This window comes from Bemisia tabaci, chromosome 5 (assembly GCF_918797505.1).
Source record: "Bemisia tabaci chromosome 5, PGI_BMITA_v3".
NCBI lineage: Eukaryota > Metazoa > Arthropoda > Insecta > Hemiptera > Aleyrodidae > Bemisia > Bemisia tabaci.
In genome coordinates this window covers 50,412,262-50,433,553 of record NC_092797.1, presented here as the reverse complement: position 1 = coordinate 50,433,553, position 21,292 = coordinate 50,412,262, and the positions used below count along the sequence as shown (strand labels likewise).

General features: G+C 39.7%; 1 protein-coding gene across 1 annotated transcript in view; it reads left to right on the top strand.

The window, feature by feature from the left end:
* Positions 1-10,888: 10,888 nt before the first annotated feature.
* LOC109030617 (uncharacterized) overlaps positions 10,889-21,292 on the top strand; it is a 75,404-nt gene continuing 65,000 nt past the window's right edge. Inside the window, exon 1 of the mRNA XM_019041675.2 lies at positions 10,889-11,097. Coding sequence (XP_018897220.1) covers positions 10,903-11,097 — 195 coding nt within the window. The 5' untranslated portion in view covers positions 10,889-10,902. The remainder of the gene's footprint in view (positions 11,098-21,292) is intronic.

Genomic DNA, 21,292 nt, shown 5'->3' with positions numbered 1-21,292 from the left:
CCATTTAATATCTGTGTAGCTTGCAACTGCTGTAGTTAGGGAACAGAAATGATTTAATTTTTGTTTTTTTGCTATTTCAGTATTGTACGTTGGCCTTCTAATGCCAGTTGCAACTCATCAGTACAGAAAATTAAGTTTAAAATTAATTTATAAGTCTGTAGTTTTCACTGTATTGACCAAGGCTGTACTTGCAATTTTTGCGCTTGGAATATTTTAAGTAAGTCTACCTTGCAAAGAATATTTACAATGAATTTTGATTATTCCTGAGACTAAGATTGAACAAAATGTTAGACAGTGGGAAGTTTCCTCCTTTTTGTATGCAGTTAAAAAAAGTACGAAATAAGATTATTTGTAAGAAAAAGAAGGCTGAAACTTTTTATCCTCTCCTGAAATTTTCGTCTGCCCTTGTAACAATGAAGTCAACTAGTTCATTAAGGAAAAGTAGCATACAAATGATTTTTTCAATGAACACGGTGTTAAATGAACTCTTGGAGTGCTTCAAGAGTTTTTGAAGTTAATTTTTTTATTTTGTGAAAAACCCAGTTCAATTTTGTGGTAAATACAAAAAAGTGCATGAAATGTAAATTGACGATTGTTCATGAACCAGTGAACTCATCTGATCTTAGTTGATAGTCATTGCGATGAAAGGTTGGCAGCCCAGTACATATTTCAAACCAAAGGAAGAGTATTCATTTTCTGATGAATTTAGATACTTTATAAACGTGGCCTTGTAAGTTTACTCTTTCCCAGCGCGCCACCTGAGATAGGTGTTAAAATAATATCCTGAGCTCAACTGCCAGTTTTTCTATTTAAACGATATTCTCAGTGAATATGCCTGCACAAACAAGAGCTTGAAAGAAAATAATAAAAAATGAAAAGTATTACAGTAGGATACCAACCATTCGAGGTAAGATTTTGAATGATCATTGTAACATAATCTGCTTTATTTTTGTGCTTAAAACTCAATTTACATTCCATTAATTTTTATTTATTTTCTAGATTTAAGCATTTTGTAAATTTGAAAAGATTTTATATTACTAATTTTTATGTAAACACTGATTATTTTTATTTATAATGTGCATAGACAACTTATTTTTTCTCTTGTTTCCATTGCACCATTTATTTTTGATCTATGGTTATTCTTTTTTACAATAATTGATGGTTTTACTGATGTGAGAGTCGTGGCTAGTATTCAAACATGAGTAATAATGCAGTGATAAAAACATTTTGTTTGTTAAGTTTTGGAGCCTAATGATTTCATAAATTTTGTTTTCTTGATGGATTTTTGTCGGTACTAGATCTTTGTAGTATGGATGTAAACAAGCTACGTGTTTGAAATTGAACTTTATTTATGACTCTGCCCTTTGCAGGTTTATTTCTTCTGTAAAACCATGATTGTAAATGTTTAATGTGAAGCAAGAGTCTTAGACTGAGTGCCTCCAGGCAATTAGAAAAATCCGAAGTCTTGAATAGAATCTTGAAGTAATTCCATTCTGAAGGAGAACAAAACAGTTATTCCAAAATAAGGGGAAAATGCTACCTCCTATCATAACAAACTGTTTGTAAAAGATGAGATAATTGATTCAAAGAAAAAATTTGATGTAATGAAGAGAGTTTAAGTTTGAATTGAAATTCTAAATTCGTCAAATTTTCTCTTTTGAATAACATACTTCCATCACGGTGTGTGTTTTCTCCCTCATCAATGTGTGTAATGGAACTTGTTCAAAATTTTCTTCGTCATTCAATTGTCATTTTTAATTAGCTTTCTTGTAAGCATCAGGAATAATTTTACTTTAACTGCCAGTACAAGAGATCAATGAACTGTTGGTTCTATCATAAACTACCAATGCAGTTTCTGTACTCAATTTTCTAATAGTGCTTGGTCTAAGTTTTCACATTTTTTATTTTTCTCAAGAATCATTGGAAATCTTTATTTTTATACCATGTATGCTGTACGCAATGAAAATAATCACGTTGTTTTATTTCTGTACTGGCTTTTGTTCTCTCTTTTATTTATCTACAAAACGTTTACCCCGTCAAAGGATACAAGAATGGACCCATAAATTTAGGATGTCAACAGGTCAGAATAATCAGGAATTGTGAGGGAATTTTATCAAGTCAAGGAAATTAGCCCAAAAGTCAAGCATTTTAAGAAACAAAAACTGGCAATTTGAACATTTTTAAAACTTGAAGTCCGAAAAACATCAATGCTGTGCGCTTAATCAAAAATAAGTATGGTTTAAGGCTCAATACTCTGAGTTACCCAGCGGCCCGATTATTGAAACTATGTCAGCCCGACACGACAAGACATAGCCCTATCTTAACCATGCAATATATCGCAATTCGATGTTTTATCGGGCTGGTTTAAATTTCAATAATCGGCCCGCTGTGAATGGTAAACATTGGAATGAGTTCCAATGCGGAATTTAAATTTTAGTTAATTCAGTGACTACCACAGTTTTCCCAGAAAGTGGTCACAACAAAGAGGATAGGTGCCAAATGCAGATGTAGAAAGTTATTTGAATAAGTTTGATTATTTGAGTAAGGGACAATATACTTTTAAAAAAAATCCTTCTTGAATGAGCCATAGTCCATTTTCGGTTGTACAAATATGAAGTTGGGAGAAAAAGAAAAAACAAATTCCAACGCCGAAAAAGTAAGCAAAATGGCAATTATTAGTAACAATGATGGAGAGGTGAGGGAGGAGACTTTACATCCTTTTTTTGCCAGAAAGCAATGCCAACAGGTCACTTGCAAAGGAGTAAACTTATCTGAAAGGAAATATTACCATGAAACGAATTTATCTGTATTCACAACTTATAGTTGAACTACATTTTGCAATTAGGAACTATAAATTCTAGCCCGGTTTAAAAGTATGAGTTTCATGCAGTGTTTTTTCGGATGAATCAGAATTTATAGGTCCAAATTGCAAAATGTAGTCCAGTTACAGGAGTAAAAAAGAGGTCTCATTTTCCATCATTTAAGCACATATTCAAAAAGCCTACACAGGTGCACAAATATGCAGTTGCATCGTTTTTTTCGTGCAAGAGCGATGATTTACTGAATAGAGCGTGCTTTCTTTCATGGCTAGCTGCTAGCTTTCTTGCTCATAGGGAGCTCTTTTGTGGGGGTTGGTGGGATTTGAAGCTATAACAGCTACTTTTTAAACACAGTAAATTCGCAAGTAACCTTTTTTGAACTTTTTTACAAAATCGAAGACCCCCAAAAATTAATCCTCAGTGCATGGTGTTGCACCAAAGCAACACATTTTCTAGGGGGATTCTGGGGTCTAAACCAAGGTAGATTTACACAGGTATGGAAAAGTTGAAAATTTCCCATGAGCCTCAGTACGTGTCACATGACCTCGTGACGTAGGTTAAGGGGCCCGTTTTTTAATTAAAGTACAATCAAATTAACATTCAAACGTTTGTGCGTTTAAACGCTAAAATTAATATCGCATAACCAAAATTGTGCAAAAAATCCCACAAAATTTTGACAAACGATAAACCGAACATAATAAATCAAAATAATCAAAACATCCAAAATGGCTGACGTTAAGGGGCCGCTGGAGAGCCAATCAGAGGCCAGTTGTTTAGTTCTGTCCATACCTGTGTAAATCAACCATGGGTCTAAACTCAAGATTTCAAAAAAAGAGAGAAAAACATGAGACTCCATTTTTTTCGATTTTGCAGAACACAGATTTTTTTCATCAAAATCGGTGACCAAAAATTTCATCGTACAATAAAGGGTTAAAGAAACTGAAATCTTGTTTTTCATTAAAGTGTCTTTCGGCATTCGTAAGTAAAATTAAGGAATGGTAAAATTCGAGTAGAAAATTCTCCAAAGATTTGTTTTCGGGTTTACAAAACTTAAAATTGAAAAAAAAAATTTCAATAAGTAGTAATTTTATTTAAAAGACTTTTTTTAACGTAAATTTTACCTACGGACACTTCCATTTGAAAAGAAAAATTGACTGAAAAGGGTTTCTTAAAAAATAAATTTCGACACTCTTTAGAGTTTTCACAAGAGTTGTTTTATCTGAGTTTTTATCTTAGAGTCATTGCCCTGAAAAAAAAAAAAAAAAAAAAAAAAAAAAAAATTAGTCACGCGAATCGAACGTTTGATGTTTCATACCATCCCAAATATTCGGTTTGTCAAACAGAACTTTCGGTTCGTGTAACCGAAAGTTCGGCATGTATGACCAAACTTAATTCGTCAGTTCTCTTTCCCGCACAAGTTTGATTTAACAAGCCGAAAATTCAGTTTGACGAACCGAATTAGATAGGATAATATGGAACACCGAACTTTGGTACACGACCGAACTTTTTTTTTCGTGTACTACCAGAGCATCGAGAGCATCTTCCCTCTTTCCTGAGTGTGTTGGCAACGCCCGGAATTACCCTTAAAGTTACAAGTTGGGATTGTCCAAGAACGGTAACGGTGGCTGGTGGATGGTGGAGCCTCAGGTGAATTAATTTATATGTAAATATGTGAGCGGGCGTTTAATATTTCACTCGAGCCCGGCTCATGAAAAACCTAGCAAGGAGCACGTTGTAAGCTCCCGCGATCAGGTGAATTGAATTGCTCTTTTCTCCTGTCAAAAAGGAAACGGGGGGAGAGAGAGAGGGTCGAATTTCCTCGGCGGCGCTCCGCGGAACCACGTTTTGCATTTAGAAAGGGTTCATCTGCTCCTCGCCGTGAGAATGAACAAACGGACGGAATGATAAAATTCTGTGGATACGAGACCGATTCTGCCGAAGTGGAGGTTAGTTGAAACAATCCTCCTCTAGTAAGATGTTTAGGGGGCTAGCTGCTAAAAATTTCATTCCAAATTGCGAGGGAAAATGCTGTCAGCACCTAAGCTGCCGTACCTAGGAAAATCGCCGTTTAAACATTTGAGAGTCATGTTAGTACCATTATCTTTTTTTGTGTGGATGAGTATGTAGTGCGAAGATAAATTTTTATCGTAAAATTTTAGATAGTTCTCCAAGACGAAATTGGAAAAACACGAGAAGTAAGCGGCAAATGATGATCAGTCTTGCACTTTGTAAAATAGATAAAATAACGCACAAGCCGCAAAGTAGCAATACAGAGGTGCGTTGTTTCATAATTTTGCTAGCGCAAAAAAAAAAAAAAAAAAAAAAAAAAAAAAAAAAATTCTCGTGTAAAAAATCAACTAGCAGGGCCGGATTAAGGGGGTGGCCACATGGGCCGCGGCCCATGGCGGCAAAATTAGGGGGCGGCAAATTTTGCAATTTTTTTAAATGCAGATACAAAAAAATCGGATTCAGAAAAAAATTACATACAAGAAAAGGTGACAAAATCTCTCATTTCCTAAGAGTTCATTAATTTCTAATTTTGTCGTATTTCGGTGAAAGACTGCGCACCTTTAATTAGTTGAGTTAATTAAGAGAGAAACCAAACACGTAATTTGGCCTGGAGCGGCGCGGCGCATAGAGAAATGATGACGAGGACTTGAGATGAAAAGGAGAAGCCCTCGACGCGGCGGTCGGCATGTAACACATATTAGCGCCTACGAGACTGCATGGATACTTCACGCATTGCGTCAAACACAGTACGGTCAACAGCGGTCGGCGCGGCGTGAAACGCACAGTGCCTACGAGACTACATGAATACTTCACGCATTGCGCCAAACGCAGTGTGGTCAGCGCGGCACGGCGGCGGAAGTTAAAATTATTAAACCACATTTATGTTTGTTCTTTCTTAATTTTTTAGTTCATTTCTTACAAATGAAAGGCCTTCCTCACAGAGATAGGTTTACGGAACTGAACTTTCGAGCGAAGTTCCGTGAACTTTTGCTAGTAGTGTTGACAGGGCTTACGCAAAAAATGTGTCCAACACGAGTGAACGCGTCTTAGGCACCCTTCTCCCTCCGGCATGTTCACTTGATGGTTTTTATTGATGTTTCAAAATGAATGAGAAGAGGGCGGCAAAATACAGGCGGCCCATGAGCGGCAAGTAGGTAAATCCGGCCATGCAACTAAGCGTGGACATTTTAGAGCGTTGCAGTTGAAGTAATTGGTTTCGATGGTAGCTATCAAATTATTGTTATCTGCGACATTGCGACGGTGAAACTACAAAAACGTGTGTCTCGTTTCAGATATTTCAGAATCCACGCGCCCAATTCCAACATCATGGCTCTAAATTCTCACAGAATATTTTCTTACAAGGGGAAAAAACACGTACCTAGGTTTCAAAAATATGGCGTCAAGTAGAGTACCTGTATAGCGAGAGTATGGACAGATCGCTTCATGGAGGGCTTAGGGCCCAAAAGTGCAGCCACCCTTCTAACCAACTTCTAACGCACAAAATTTCACTGCCAGTCTGCAGGTTCCAATTCTAACCAAGATGGCCAAGAATGTACATAAATGAGCGTTCTTCCGCAAAATTGAGTAAATTTATGCAAAAACTGAGTCAAACACGTGCTTAATAAACGACGGTTCGTAACAATAGTATTAGTAAATCGTTCTGGATAATTGAAATTCATAGGTTGGCTGCATTTCTGGGCCCTAACTTTATTTGCAGAAGCATCGGTGAAGGCCTGATGGACTTCCGGAGTTTCACATCTGTCCATACTCTCGCTATACAGGTACTCTAGGGTCAAGTAGATTACCTTGAAAAGACGAACTAAGATAACAAGTTTGCGACATCGCAAACCGAGATACGCGTTTTTGCAGTTTCATTGTCAATTAAAAAACAGGAATTAAGAGAGTCGTCCTCGACTCTCAACATGCCGTTGATGCGTTTCCTTGCCTTATACACGAATACAACTATTCGATGGTGAAACTACCAAACCACGTATCTCGTTTGCGGTGTCTAAAAATCTCCGCTCTCATTTTATTTTTCTGGAGGAGAACAATTCACTATTATTCCTTGAAGTTTTTACAGAATTTTCTTCGCCTTGAGAAGAAAAATCACGGAAGTTTTCAAGAATTGACGTTAAGTACTTTCCCATTTAAAAATTAAAGTATGGCAGGAAGTCTGCGACGTCGCAAACCGAGATACGTGGTTTGGTAGTTTCACCGTCGTATTACGGCTTCTTAGTAGCCGCTTTGGCCTATCCTTCAAATTGAAGGTAAATTTTATGGGCAGCCCCTCACGTTACATTTGTAGTAGAAGTTATGACAATATTCATCGGTTTTTGAACGATCCCGATGAAAACTTACCATCCAGTAAATTAAGAGAGAAGAGAATGAACAATTTTCTCCGGATGAACATTGTCTACAGGTCAGGAAATTTGATTCGCCGTGACGTCACGTCAAGTTGAGTCGGCCGCTCCCGCGCCGACCCTCCGTTACCTAAACAGAGACAAGAGACCCTCCACTGGCCTCCTAGCGACAGGTGGAAGCTTTTACTTTCGGGGTTTCAACAATTCCTTATGGACAATTATTAGGGAGCAACAGTCATCACCCTAGTTTCGGCTGTTGACTTACCTACACGGTCGATGATGAGCTTCGGATGACGTCATGAGCCAAACAACTTTCCCAAACGTCGGCCATTTTCGGCTTGTTTGCAAAACGAAACTGCCAACACGTTGTTGAACATCAACCATGTAGGTAAGTCAACAGTAGAATGCTGAAGTCCCGAAAGTAAAAGCTTCCACCATGGCCAAGATACTAGTGGAGGGTCTCTTGTCTCTGTACCTAAACGAGGGACGGGTTTCTCGTCTCATAGCCACATGAATGGACACGGAAAAACAGCCGTGTGCGCAGGAGACAGTCACCTCCGTGCTAAGGAAAAACGCCGTATGAACCTTCAGGCGTTGCCAAATTTCCACCGATTAAAGTTCAGATTTTCAGGAAAATTTAAAAATATGTCCTCTAAGAAGAGAAAAATTCCCTCGAACATTATTTTTACAATATCTACAAATTTTAAAGGAAAAATTTTAATATTTAATTTCCTTAAAAATGAATGTTTTATTGAAGGAAATTTGGCAACATCTGAATTCTCATACGAAGTTTCTCCTTAGCACGGCACAGTAGGACAGAATTGTCTTTCAACGAGCGCCTAGAAATTCGGTTATTTTCCTATGCACGGTGCACGCGCCACCCTGTCTTAGAGGTCGAGGGTATGTTTGTCGTGAATCGTCGTTTGAATGCGGTATCAACCCTCGCTTATTTTAATAAAACAGGTTTCCTGGAGAATTTTTGAATATTTTCTTTCAATTTTTCAGAGAAGTTTGTTTGCCATTTGATTTTAACTGTCTGAAACTTTTAGAGAGATATATTCAAACTTTTCTTAAAAATAATACTTCATAAGGTGACATTTGGCAACACTTGAATGTACACACGGCGTTTTGCCTCAGCATGACAGTATGTGTCCGTCACTGAATTGATAGCTTCTCAAAATGTAAGTAATAGTTCCTCCGGACACGTAGAAACATCCACAACACAGCCAGTCGGTGGATACAACTTAATTAACCTCTGTGTGAGGTTGGGTTGCGTCGCCAAATCTGAAGGCGAACTGGTAGCGGTTTCGTTTCTGAGCGTCGCGTCGCGACCAGGCGCGACACGGCGCGGCGCTCCAACCGATACTCGTTAAAAAATGGAGGTGACCGCATTTCAGTCATCATAATGAGAGGTCGTTGACGTGATTGGATGCAGGAATCGTCTTAAATTTTTTCGAAAATGATGTTATTTATGGTTGAAAATCATTATCGGAAAAGTATGTGGATCTCATTTAGCAAAAAGGAACCAGCGCGATTACAGTGTTGTCAAAATCGTGCAACTTCTTCCTTAGTTATAAATATACTTAAAATAAAAATAAAAATACGTACAGTATTAAAATGTACGCCATTATTTTCCTTTAAAATTAACAATTTTTTTGGTAGGAAGCAAAAACTGCTTGCTATTCCGGGAGATTTTTTAGATAATTATTAAGCAGCAACATTTTTACAACACTGCAATCGCGTTAGTTCCTTTTTGTCGAATGCGGTCCATTTTTAGTGTATTTTTCGAAGGACATACGCTATTTTTAATCATATTTTGTGTTGCAATATACGCCAAAACGACGGATGTTCCGGTTGGTTTTCCTTACTTTTAATGTGCAGGATCGTTGATGCCATGTTGTGCCCACCTACATCACGGTGCACACAAATCAGAAACCGCCAACACCTCCTTTTCTCCTCCTTCCTTTATTCTTAGGACGATATAATTTTCGCGTTTTCCAAAAACGAACATAGTTCCGGGCACCGCTTTTCCGGTGTGATCAGATCCGCGTTTTGACCGGTTTTGCCGTGGCGGAATGCAATTTAAGTCCAGACACCCTATTATCCCTATAGTTCAATGGTCTGGAAATGGTGAAGAGGGAGGTGGGGCGAAAGGGGAGGGGAGGGGAGCCCACGTCGTTTAAAAAACAGTGAGGGGGAGGGGCGGCGTGCATAGTGCGTTCCGTCGAAAGGCAAGAGGGAGGTGAGAGCGTAGGGTGAGTAGGGTGAGGCAGGGTGAGGCACCGAGGCAGAGAAGAGATTGAACGGTGTAGTAAGTTATTGTACGCAAATGCTGACAAGTGTCCAAAAGTCCGCACAGTGGACGCCAAGAATGTTTCGAGTGTATCCGAAATAATGTAGCACGCACTCGCTGACCAATATTTTGAGAAGAACTTTTTCTCTTTTTTCTATCCTTGTTGGGGCGATAAAATCTTCTTTTAACTGAACCCTTTTTTTCTTATTTTTTTTTCTCCCTAATCAAAATGCGAAGTCCTGTTACGTTTACGTGACTGTACGGAAGTAAACGGAACTGGACGAAACTAAACAAAATGTCGCAATAATGTTCGAAGTTAGTGGTTTTATTTTAAATTTTTGGCGAATAGTGGATCCAATACGCCTAGGAGTACATTTTCACTGTTTCCTCCCCGAAAATTCAATTTTTAAACCTTAAAATGAGTTGAAAGAATTTTAACACGAAATATTGCATTCGATCAGGTAGTCAAAGCGAACGACTTATTACCGCATTTGGATTTTTTCAGCCTTATTTTAAGGCTCACAGATTGAATTTTTGAGAGCAAAACCTCTGAGCGAGCTGCGTACTGGCCAATTTTTTCAGCTTTATTTTCGGGCTTACAAATCGAATTTTTGGGAGCAAAACCCCTGAGCAAGCAGCGTTTTGGCCAATTTTTTTTTATAATTTCTATCCCATTTGTAAGGCAGCCTCGAGACAACCTATCAGCCCCTTTTGAATGATGTAAATGTAACCTGACCTCCACCCATTTTTCAGGAATAATCGGAGATGACTTGAAAAATAGCTTAAAAAATTACGTTTTTTGTTTTGAAAAATATTCTATTTTTCTTTTTACAAGTTAACTCTCGGAAAACCGAGCTTTACCCTCCCTCTCTCTTATTCCTGGAATACAGTAAGGCACACTGAGACCAACTCCCCCCCCCCCCCCGGTGCCCCGAAGTTCTTAGTAATACTCACAATTGGACGTATTTCTGTCAAACGGAACCAAGCGCCATAGGGTGAGGAAGGTAGAGGGGGGCTTGGATTGGCGGCGGAATCGGGCGTCGGGCTCATTCCGTCCTATACTCGCAATGCTTTTCCATGGCGCTTAGTTCCGTTTGACAGAACGCGCTATCCGGCATTCTAAATTCCTCAAAAGGAACTCAAATCGGCGCTTAGTTCCGTTTGACAGAAATGCGTCCAATTAATAATATCCGTGAGCAGGACCATTGTGCGACGGGTGGAGCGTCGGCGCGTGAACCGCCGGCGCGGGCGAGGTGAGCGTCGGAATGGCGAGGGCGGGGGGAGGGGCGGTCGGCGCAGCATCCGTGGGGGTGCGTCGCGACGCCGCGCCGGGGGATGCTGGAGCCGTAGCCGGGAAAAGCGAGAAGCGGGAAGCGTGAACGGCTCAGTGTAGCCCGGAAGCCGAGAGAGACCCGCGTGGATGGGCCTTTCACGCTCGCCCGAAGCGCCGCCCCCGCCCCCGGCCCAGCCCCCTCCCCCCTCGCCCACGCTGTGCTCCCGCTCTTGTTTACTCTGTGTTCCCCGACCGAAAACCCGCTCAAATTCCCCCAACCGCCTCCCCAAGGCCTACCGCGATGAGGTCAAGTGCTCCAAAAAGCTCCTCAAAGATAGCAAGGTGAGTGCCCCTCTATCATCCCTCGATCACATGGACCGGAAACGGACCACCGGACGAGGTTAGGTATCAGTCGTCACTGTATCGACGGCCAAACTGCCGTGCAACGCAAAAACGCCGTAAACGCCATGTTACATTTTTTGGAAACAATGTATCATAGCAGAAAAATGTGTGGACCGTGCTAAGGAAGAACGCCGTATGAGCCTTCGAACTTTGTCAAGTTTCCTTCGACAAAAACCGAATTAGCAGGAAAAATTGTGAATATTTTCTTCCAAAATTTTCAGACTATTTTGTACACAATTTAATTTAAAATATCTGAAAATGTCAAGGAAAAATACGCATGAATGTCGTCAAAAATACATGCTGTATGAAGGAAAATTTGGCAACTCTCGAATGTTTATATGACGTTCTTCCTTAGCACTGCAGCGTGGGACAATGTTTTTACAGTATTCTTCCGCAAATACTGTCAAGAACTTAACCTGAAAATTTGAGGTGCATGGGTAAAACAGTTTTTATTTTAATAAAGTGTTAAGCTCCAAAAACCGCGGAAAAATCTTGATGGATTTACGGCGAACTTGCTTAGCACGGCAGCAAAGTGCGGAACCACCTATCTCTGTTGTGGTGTTTCAGTATTTCTGCTCATATTTTGTTTTTGTTTTTTGAGGAGAAACAAGTCAATTATGTGGCTTGAAATTTATGCGGAATATTCTGTCGATAGAGAAGGAAAATCAAGGAAGTCTTCAAGATGTTACGTTGACTGGTTTTCTGAAGAAAAAATAAAGTATGGCAGGAAATCTGCAACGTCGCAAGCGGGGATACGTGGTTTCGTACTTTAACCATGCATATCGATGGCCAAAGAGCGAAACCACGTAATTCCATTGTAGTGTTCCATTATTTCAGTTTCTATTTTATTTTTTCAAAGAGAAACAAGTCAACTTCATAGCCTGAAATGTATATAGAATATTCTGCTAATAGAGAGTGAAAATCCGGGAAATTTTCGAGGAAGTACGTTGAAAGCTCGTAGAAACATAAATTAAGACAGGATGTCTACGATAACATAAACGGGGATTCGTGCGGTTTCGCACATAAATATAATACATTCTACTATGAAACTGCATGAACTCCTAACTCGGTCTGCGACAATTTGCCTTCCATTGAAAAGATAGGCAAAAGCGGCTACTCAGAAGCTGCAATTGTTGTATCCCTGTGTTTTACATAGGTTACGAAACGTTAATGGAAAGTTGAGAGATGGCAAAAATTCGTAAATCGGCTTGTGATGTTGCAGATATTATGTCATAATTTATACTTTGAATGGAAAAATATTCAACGTCCTTTTTCGAGAAATTCCCTGATATTTCTTCTCTGTGGGAGGGATGTTCTGTGAAAGTGTCACGCAGTAGTATAGATTTCTTTTGATGAAGTAAAATGGAAGCTGAATTTTTGAAACACAACGAGATACCTATTCGTCTTTGCAGTTTGAAAGTCGCTATGTTTCCTCGTCGGAATTCTTGCAGAACTGAATGATAAATAGAGCATTTTCAAATTCAACCCATAGATATACGCAATAGTAGCAATTTTCTCGTTTGTAAGTGCCAAATTTCTGTGTTCTTCAAAAAACCATAAGCTTATTCAGGTCGAATCGCACATTAAATTTCTCGCAGCGCATGCTTTACGATCAAACCATTTTTTCAATGTGATGCATACATGTTCTCAGGAAAACTGCAGTTCATATGCCATGAAGAAATAAGAATATTTAAAAAAATTAATATCAAACGGTTTTGTGAGCTTTGTATGAATTGGTTTTTAATGGCCTACGTTAATTTTTCCCATAATCGGAGGGATATTCACAGAAAGTTTTGAAGCTTATTTTTCAGTTAAACACAATAATTAATGAGAACATGAGAAAAAATTAGCCAACGTTGAATGCAACTTGGTTGAAGTTAAAACCCATTTATTTTCTTGTTGACGAAATTTTGTCAATTTATTGACTTAAAACTTCTACTTAATATAGAAGTCCCGTGCAAATTTCACGAAATAAAGGAGATAAGAATCTAATCTTCATTTCTTCTGCGAAACTTGAGCGAATTTTCGAGCCTGTTGTTAATAGCAACTGTTTCACCATAAATTGGACTGCTTTTAGTAAAAATGAACTGACGCACCATTCCAATGTTACCAAGGTTGTGCAACTTTTTTGTCTGTAGTAAAGTAAGCGAAAGCAGATAATAAATGGCTTTTACCGGATAATTTTATTACTTACACTTAATTAAGATGATTTTGGTGCTCACATGATAATTGAATAGAAATAAACATAAAATAAATTGCACGTTCGATTCTATTGGTTCATTTCCAAGCAAACTCTTTCATACAGTAGGGCAAAGTTGGCATTAAAAGCTGGAAAAAGTGCACAAATAACCAAATTAATCGAAGTAAAGCTTAAGAAAAAAGGAAGAAATTGAAGAAATGAAAGTAAAAACTTACAGGCTAAGAGGGAAAGAAAAGCGGGGTGAAAAAAAAAGGAGAGACGAAACACAATTCATCCAAACACACAGAGAGCAGCGTATTTTGGAGTCTTTCAGTTCATTGCAAAATTATTGCCGAAGATACGTCACTCTAAAGAGGATTGCAAAATTTCTGGGGCTGCTTTAATTTTATGCAAATGAGGAAAAATGGAAAGCACCAAGGGAAGCACCTAAACGAGGCTTTACCGCACCCTGCGCAAGAGCTCTTTGTCTCGTTGCAACTTTCATTTGATGCTGCATTCAATTTACCCCGAGCGACACAAATGAATGAAATATGTTCCTCTTCCTTTCTTCCGTGTTTTATGGTTAATTCCAGCCGTTCGTTATGTTCAATGAGCATATTGTAATTAAAGGAAATTACGCGCAACAGACAGCTCCGGCAGGGAGGGTTTGCGGATGCCCCCACTGGCGCGTTAAGTCACGTGGCATTGTTTTGGGGTAGGAGAGGGGCCCTCCCTTAGGTACATTATTATACGTGGAGCGCTGGTCATAAATATAATCACTTCCCTCACGGTGAATGGACCCGGGCGATGCCGGATTTTTACCAGAGGCTGCGGATTTCCGATTTATTTTTCTTGTTTTAAGGTGCGATTTGACAAGTTTATTCAGGCCATCATTTTCCACCCTCTCGTGGGTTAAGTCCTTAAGCCGGTGCGCTGGGATCCCCTATAAAAATTGCTACTTTTTACGAGCCAGGCGTTTGTGTTCTTACTTTTTTTGGGCGATCTGTGAATCGTTCCTCCGCTGGGTTTTCAAATTACTTTTTTCTATTAGGCTGTACCGATATAAGTGTTTATTTTCTCCTTCTTTATTTCGTCAATAGTATTGATTTCTTTCTTTTCTTTCCTTTCGTTCTGTTTTTTGGAGATAACATTCAGCCTGAAATTATTTTGGGAAAGTTCATTTCCCTAAAATTCGCCTTGGGTCTGAGGGCCAAAATCGAAGAAAATTCGTGTTTTCTCACCCTGGTAAAAATTGGCGATAGGAGCTGCGTTTCAAAATACCATAGGAGTTCTTTTAGCCGACTAAAGAAGGCTATAGAAAATCATATAGCTGGCTGTAGAAAGCGGAGCAAATCATATAGCCGGGCTACACGAAGCTATAAAAAAGTATACAGTCGGGCTATAGTTTCTATCGCCGGGCTTTACACTTGATCACCATTGGCTATAAAAGGCTATGAGAAATTGTGTAGAAATTCGTGTGTTTTGGAAATCATCAAGTTTTTCACGGAACTACCTTAATGTTTACAAAACACACATTTTTTTTCATCAATTAAAATGAGAATAATCTATACAGAGTGTGCAAACATTTTAGAATCATGAGTTGAAAAACGCTGACTCCGCGAGATTAAATATTAGAGCCTGACACAAAGCGGAGCGGCGACGCACTGGCGCCTACAAACCTAACAGGGATACTTCACGCATTGCGCAATGCGTGAAGTATCACTGTTAGGTTTGTAGGCGCTGAAGCGCGTTTCGCGCTCTCTTCCCACCCGCCGCGCCGCAGCGTGCCACGACGTCTGAAGCAACTATTTCACACCAGAGGTATTGCACAGTATCATAAAAAATTGGGGGCGCTCCAACATATTAAGAATGACAGGCATCCTTCAAAAGTACGGAGCTTTCCTTGCAAAATATATCAAGATACTACGGCACAAAAAGAGAGCGGTAGTCCAAAAACTCACTAAGTCCTAGTATCCGTATTTAGTAACGTTTAGCATAAACTTCATCGTCTGGCTGATGCTTAGTCGCCATCGGCTATAAAAGGCTATAAGAAATTGTACCGCCGGCTTTAGAAGCTATTGGAAATCTTACAGCCGGCTTTAGGTCTATGGTATTTTGGAACACAGATTCTACTGCCAATTTTTACCAGGGCAGTGTTTCCCCGCAGATTTTGTGCTGGGCTGGGCCCAAATGTGATAGATGTTCTGGGGCAACGCAGGACGTAAATTATGTAAAGATGGTCAACTGTTACCCCACGCTTCAGTATAAAATCTGGGGAAAACCCTAAAATACACATTTTTTCCGATTTCGGGTTTCGGACAGAAAAGGCCCGCAACCTGGCCCTAAAAGCGTTAGTGTTCACAAAACCCAAATATTTTTTTAAAAAACATATATCATCAACTTCCGAGATCCTGTGATCGGCCAATTTTGACTTTTATTAATTCCCCTCCTTTGATCCAAATCCGACTGTTAAAAAAAAAAAAAAAAAAAAAAAAAAAAAACCCAAAACGATTATTTATGTATGCTAACGTAGCATAGTTATGACTGCATTGCCGAACGCTATCCAGTTGCGTGGCGTGCTGTGCGATGTATCGACTGCTATGCCATTTAAACCTATGGCAAAGGATCGATAAACAGGGTGTTTCATTATTGGCGTGGCATGCTTTGCGATATATCGATTATCTATCAATTAAACCTATGGAAAAGGATCGATAAACAGGGTGTTTGCAACGAGCATTACTTAATCGATTCTTTATTATAGCTTCAGACGAGGAAATAGGTATCGATACTAGATCGTTCACGCCTCTGACGCTACATAATTTGTAATAGGTATTGCGTTTGTTTTTTAATTTAAGCCTTATCAGGCCCCTGAGTAACCACTTCAAGTCTAAGCATCAAAGGAAGCTGCAAGCGCAATATAGACCCACAATCATGATTTACAGCGGTCAAAGACGACATCCATATTTGAGCGCCACTTTCCGCCCGGAGCGTCTGCGAATACCAAGCGCATACATGTATAAATCGAAAAGGATGTGAGTTATCGGTTCAGAGCTGCGGATCTTCTCGCGAATTTTTCCTCCCTTCTTTCTCGCGCTTCGAACCATTTTCCGGCGCACAGTGGATCGAGTCAATAAGAGAGGTCGAACATACTTTTTTTTACTAAAACTACACATTTTTATATTAATTTCGTCACATTTTAAATTTCAAGGGGTGCTCAAAGAAGAAAATTTTACGAGGAAACCAAAGGAATCACTTTTAGAACCTCAAACTTTTGTATAAACGGAGTTAAAAGCGTTTAAAGTTTCCAAATTTTGTCCCATCGACTCGACCCACTGTGCGGCGGTTCGCGCGTCCCACACTTAGCATCCAAATTGCATTCGCGCACGCTGTCTCGTCCGGATTTCTTGTTGCAGCACTCTGCCGTGTTACGGAAGAACGCCGTAAGTGCATTTCTGTATGAGCCGCGGTTAGCACGTGCTCTTATGTGTCATGAGGCTCATCCCAGACTGCACTTACGAGTTTTTTCCGTGATACGGCAGCACTGCGAGCACGTCCCCGGATGCAGAGTCTGCAATGCTCCAGTTATTTTTATGACCTTCGATGATCAGGACTCCCAGAATAATTGAGACGTGTAGGAAGGAACGGGTGTGAGCGCATTCTTATGTCGTCTGGGCTCTAGTGACATGATGGAATGTGACCCTCCACGGAAAAAAAGAGGGAAGAAAGAAAAAATCAATTCGTATAGCTGAAGAATCCTGAATGCAACTATTCGTACGTGAAGGATGTCTGTGTTGCATATTCAAAAAAATGAAGGCGCCCGATACTTCTTAGCGCTCATGGCTTGTTTAGTCAGCCAGTTTTTGCTTCCGCAAGGAAAACATTCCATAAAGCAGATAATGTTACCTACGCTTATTTTTAGTGAATTTCAAAAGCTTGATAATCGATGGCTAAATGGCGAAATCACGTAACTCCATTGCGGAGTCTCAATGTCTCTGTTCCTATTTCATTTTTTCGAAGAGAAACAAGTCAACTATACTTGAAATTTCTATGGAATATTCCGATAATGAAGAAGAAACATCAAGGAAGTTTTCTAGAAATTAAGTTGGCTAGTTTTCCAGTGAAAAGATAAAGTACGTCAGAAAATCTGCAACGTTGCAAACGGAGATGCGAGGTTTTGCACCTTGGCCATCATTAAATAGCCTCGAAAACTGACCAAAAATCTGCATGAGAAAGGGAGGAAGAAAAAACGGCAGGTAGATGACAACTTCTGAATGAAAATATTCTCGCTTGAAGGATGTCCGTGTTGCATACACAAAAAATGAAGGCGTTAATCTCAGCTTTTACGGCATCCGAAAAATCGGTTCGAAAATGACAACTTCTAAATGTAACTTTTTGTGTTCAAAGGATGTGTATTCAAAAAAGGAGGGATGAGCGCCTTCTTCCTAGCGTTCATGCACTGGAAAAAAAAGTTGAAAAAAAAACTTGGATGTAGAATCTAGACTCTTGAAAACAATGACAAGAAAAAATACTCTTAATTCAATCGGATTTATTTGCTTGAATCAAAAAGAAACTCACTTAAATTGAGGGGCTTGGTTCAATCCGATTGAATCAAAAGTATTTTTTCTTGTCAATGTCTTAAAGAGTCTGGATTCTAAATCCAAGCGAATTTTTTTCCAGTGTGGCATCTGCAACTAACCAGTTTTTGCCTCCGTAAGAAAAAAGTCGAACAAAGCAGAACGTGTTACCCATGCCGATTTTTAGTCAGTTTAAAAAACTCGATTACACCCTCGGCTACACCCCTTATTCCCTTCCTAAGTATCGGAACTTGCAGGTTGAGTGTTAAATCGTTCGATTAATCGAGATCGATAAATCCCTATCCCAACAATGCTGTCGATCGGTCGAAGGCATTTGATGACGATTAAACAATCCAGGCGCTTGTAATCCACGCGAGTTCGCTTTTGTTGTCTGCTCGATAAAGTAGTTCAGCCCGAACACTACAAAGAGCGCGATGATGAGAGCTATCAGCAGTTAGGTCAAAAGCTTAACTCTTTGAAGCATCCAACTGAAGAGCATCAAAGAGGAATAATCGCAACTCACGAGATAAAAAATAATATATCTCCCGAGTTTAACACAGAGGATCGTTCGGTGCATTTTCTTCGTGGAACGACTCCTTTAAACTCCTTCACTCTGCGCGAAAAACGACGTGCCGAACTGCATCGATCCTCACTCTACTCAAACCGGTGGATGATGGTCGATGTTTGGTGTATTAAAAGCGTTCCAATTCAGTATGACGGATTAGTAATTATCATTAGGATCGCATTTAGCAAAAAGAAACAAGCGCATTGCGCAATTATAGTGTTTTCAAAATTGTGTAACTTATTATTTTCTTTTAAAAATTCTTAATATACGTACAGTATTAAAATCTACACAATTATTTTTTTTGAAATTAACAATTTGTTGGTTAAAAGCAAAAGCTATTTGCTATTCTTTAGATATACAAACAGATTTTCTGGAAAATTTTTGAATATTTTCTTTCAATTTTTAGAGAAGTTCGTTCGCCATTTGATTTTAATTGTCTGAAACTTTTAGAGAGATATATTCAAACTTTCCTTAAAAATAATACTGCATGGGGTGACATTTGGCAGCATTTGAATGTTCACACGGCGCTTTATCATAGCATGACAGTATGTGTCCGTCACTGAATTGATAGCTTCTCAAAATGTAAGTAATAGTTCCTCCGGACACGTAGAAACATCCACAACACAGCCAATCGGTGGATACAACTTAATGAACCTCTGTGTGAGGTTGGGTTGCGTCGCCAGATCTGAAGGCGAACTGGTAGCGATTTGGTTTCTGAGCGTCGCGACACGGTGCGGCGCTCCAACCGATACTCGTTAAAAAATGGAAGTGACCGTATTTCAGTTATCATAATGTGAGGTCGTTAACGTGATTAGATGCAGAAATCGTCTTAATTTTTTTCGAAAATGGTGTTATTCATGCATGGTTGAAAATCATTATCGGAAAAGTATATTTCTGGTCCATCTGCAAAAGCACCTATCTCCATGGGGGAACCACTAACACATATCGATGGCCAAAATGCAAAATTCCGTATCTCCGTTTGAGACGCTGCTTATAAAAAATTGTACTTCCTGCCATAAATTAGTTTTTCTTTGAAAAATTAGTCAACGTTTTCTTTTTCCACGAGCGATTAGGGCATAGCCCTGTCTGTCAGGCCATCTAATGCTGAGACATTGTATTATAAATATTATAAAAACAAAAAATCGGTAAATATAAAGGACTCGTCAAATCAATAAAAACATCAATAGGTACAATTTTCAGTTATCCTCAGGAGAGGAGAGCCAGCTTTGTGCCCATCTCTTAAGTGGTCGTCCAGGATATCATTTCCCTGAGAGTCGTCCAAAGTAAAGTATTGAAAACTTCTTTGATCTTTCTTCTTTGACTTCAGAATCTACTGTGTAAATTTCAAGCCATAAAAATGGTTTGTTTTTCTCTGCAGACATAAAATAGGAGCAGAAATTATGAAACACTGTCATGGAGGTACGTGATATCGCACTTTGGCCATCGATATGTTGTTTCTGAACTAAGCCAGAAATAGAATTTCCAATTGTAAAATATATTCCAGTTTGCCTTACAGGATCATAGGATCCTGGATCCACTATACAAGTGGAGAGAAGGGTTAAGCTTAGTTAGCTCATACAAGTCCTACGTTTTGGAAGAAAATGTAATTAAATATAATAATTTTTTCGAACCAATACTTTATTTAGGCTATCACCGTTATTTTCTTAAAAATTAGGGCGAAGGAGGTCGGGCTAATCTGACGTACGTAATTCTAAAGAGGGGCTAAGAGATTGTCTTAAGGTCCAGTCACACGATCAAATTGAGCCATCAAACTGAAGCTCTAATTGGTGGGAAAAGACCTGAGGTGAGGATGCGACCAATGAGAGGCCCACCTTGATGGCTCAATTTGATCGTGTAACTGGACCTTTAAGGATGCCTTGCAGGAATAGAGAGGGTCGAAATCCAGCCAAAATATTCCCTTTCTCTGTCTAGCTGTGATCTACTGTAGCCTTAGGACGCGTCCTCTTAACATAAGAGAGAACCTCTCAGGGTATATATCAACATCAAACCCCAATACTCCTATTAAATTCAGCCTCGCTGCGGTCTGCGCTGTGAAATCCTAACTTCAACAATCAACTCTTAGCATTTACACAACCTCTGGACGTGGCGCAATAATCATCTTCCCACCGACGTAAGGACGTTACTGAACCTTAAGATACGCCCTTTCGTCCGATTTTCGTCCGTGCCTCCAAGAGCTCACGTCCTCGGGGGGTTAAGCCCTTACGTCAACGGAGCGACGAAATTCGCTCGAAGCTCATCGATGCACAGATGTTGTCGTCCCGTGGGATCCATCCCCACTTACGTTCGAGCGTATTCATGACACATAATTTTCCGGATCATACCGCCGACCAATCAGAGACACGGATTCGCGGCGTAAATCAATTTCCAAGTTTACTTACGTTTCATGACGTGAGCCGTGGCGAGAGCAAACATGATCGGGCCCTCCGGGTGAATCGAGAACGGCGGACATGGGGCCGTGCTAAGGAAAAAACGCCGTATGAGCCGTCCGATGTCGCCAAATTTCTTTTGATAAAATACTAATTAACCGGGAAAATTGCTGATATTTTTCCTCCGTCTTTTCAGACAATATTGCTCGCACTTTGATCCAAAATATCTGACAATGTCGAGGAAAAATATGCATAACTCCCTTCCAAAATAAACGTTTTATCAGAGGAAATTTGGCAACTCTCGAATGTTCATATGGCGTTTTTTGCATAGCACGGCAGACTTAAGGGAGTCCTGTGGCGTTCCTTACGGCTTTCGGGGCGCAAAAGTTGTTGCCTATACTGCCGTCCTAAGGAGTAAAGCCGTATGAGC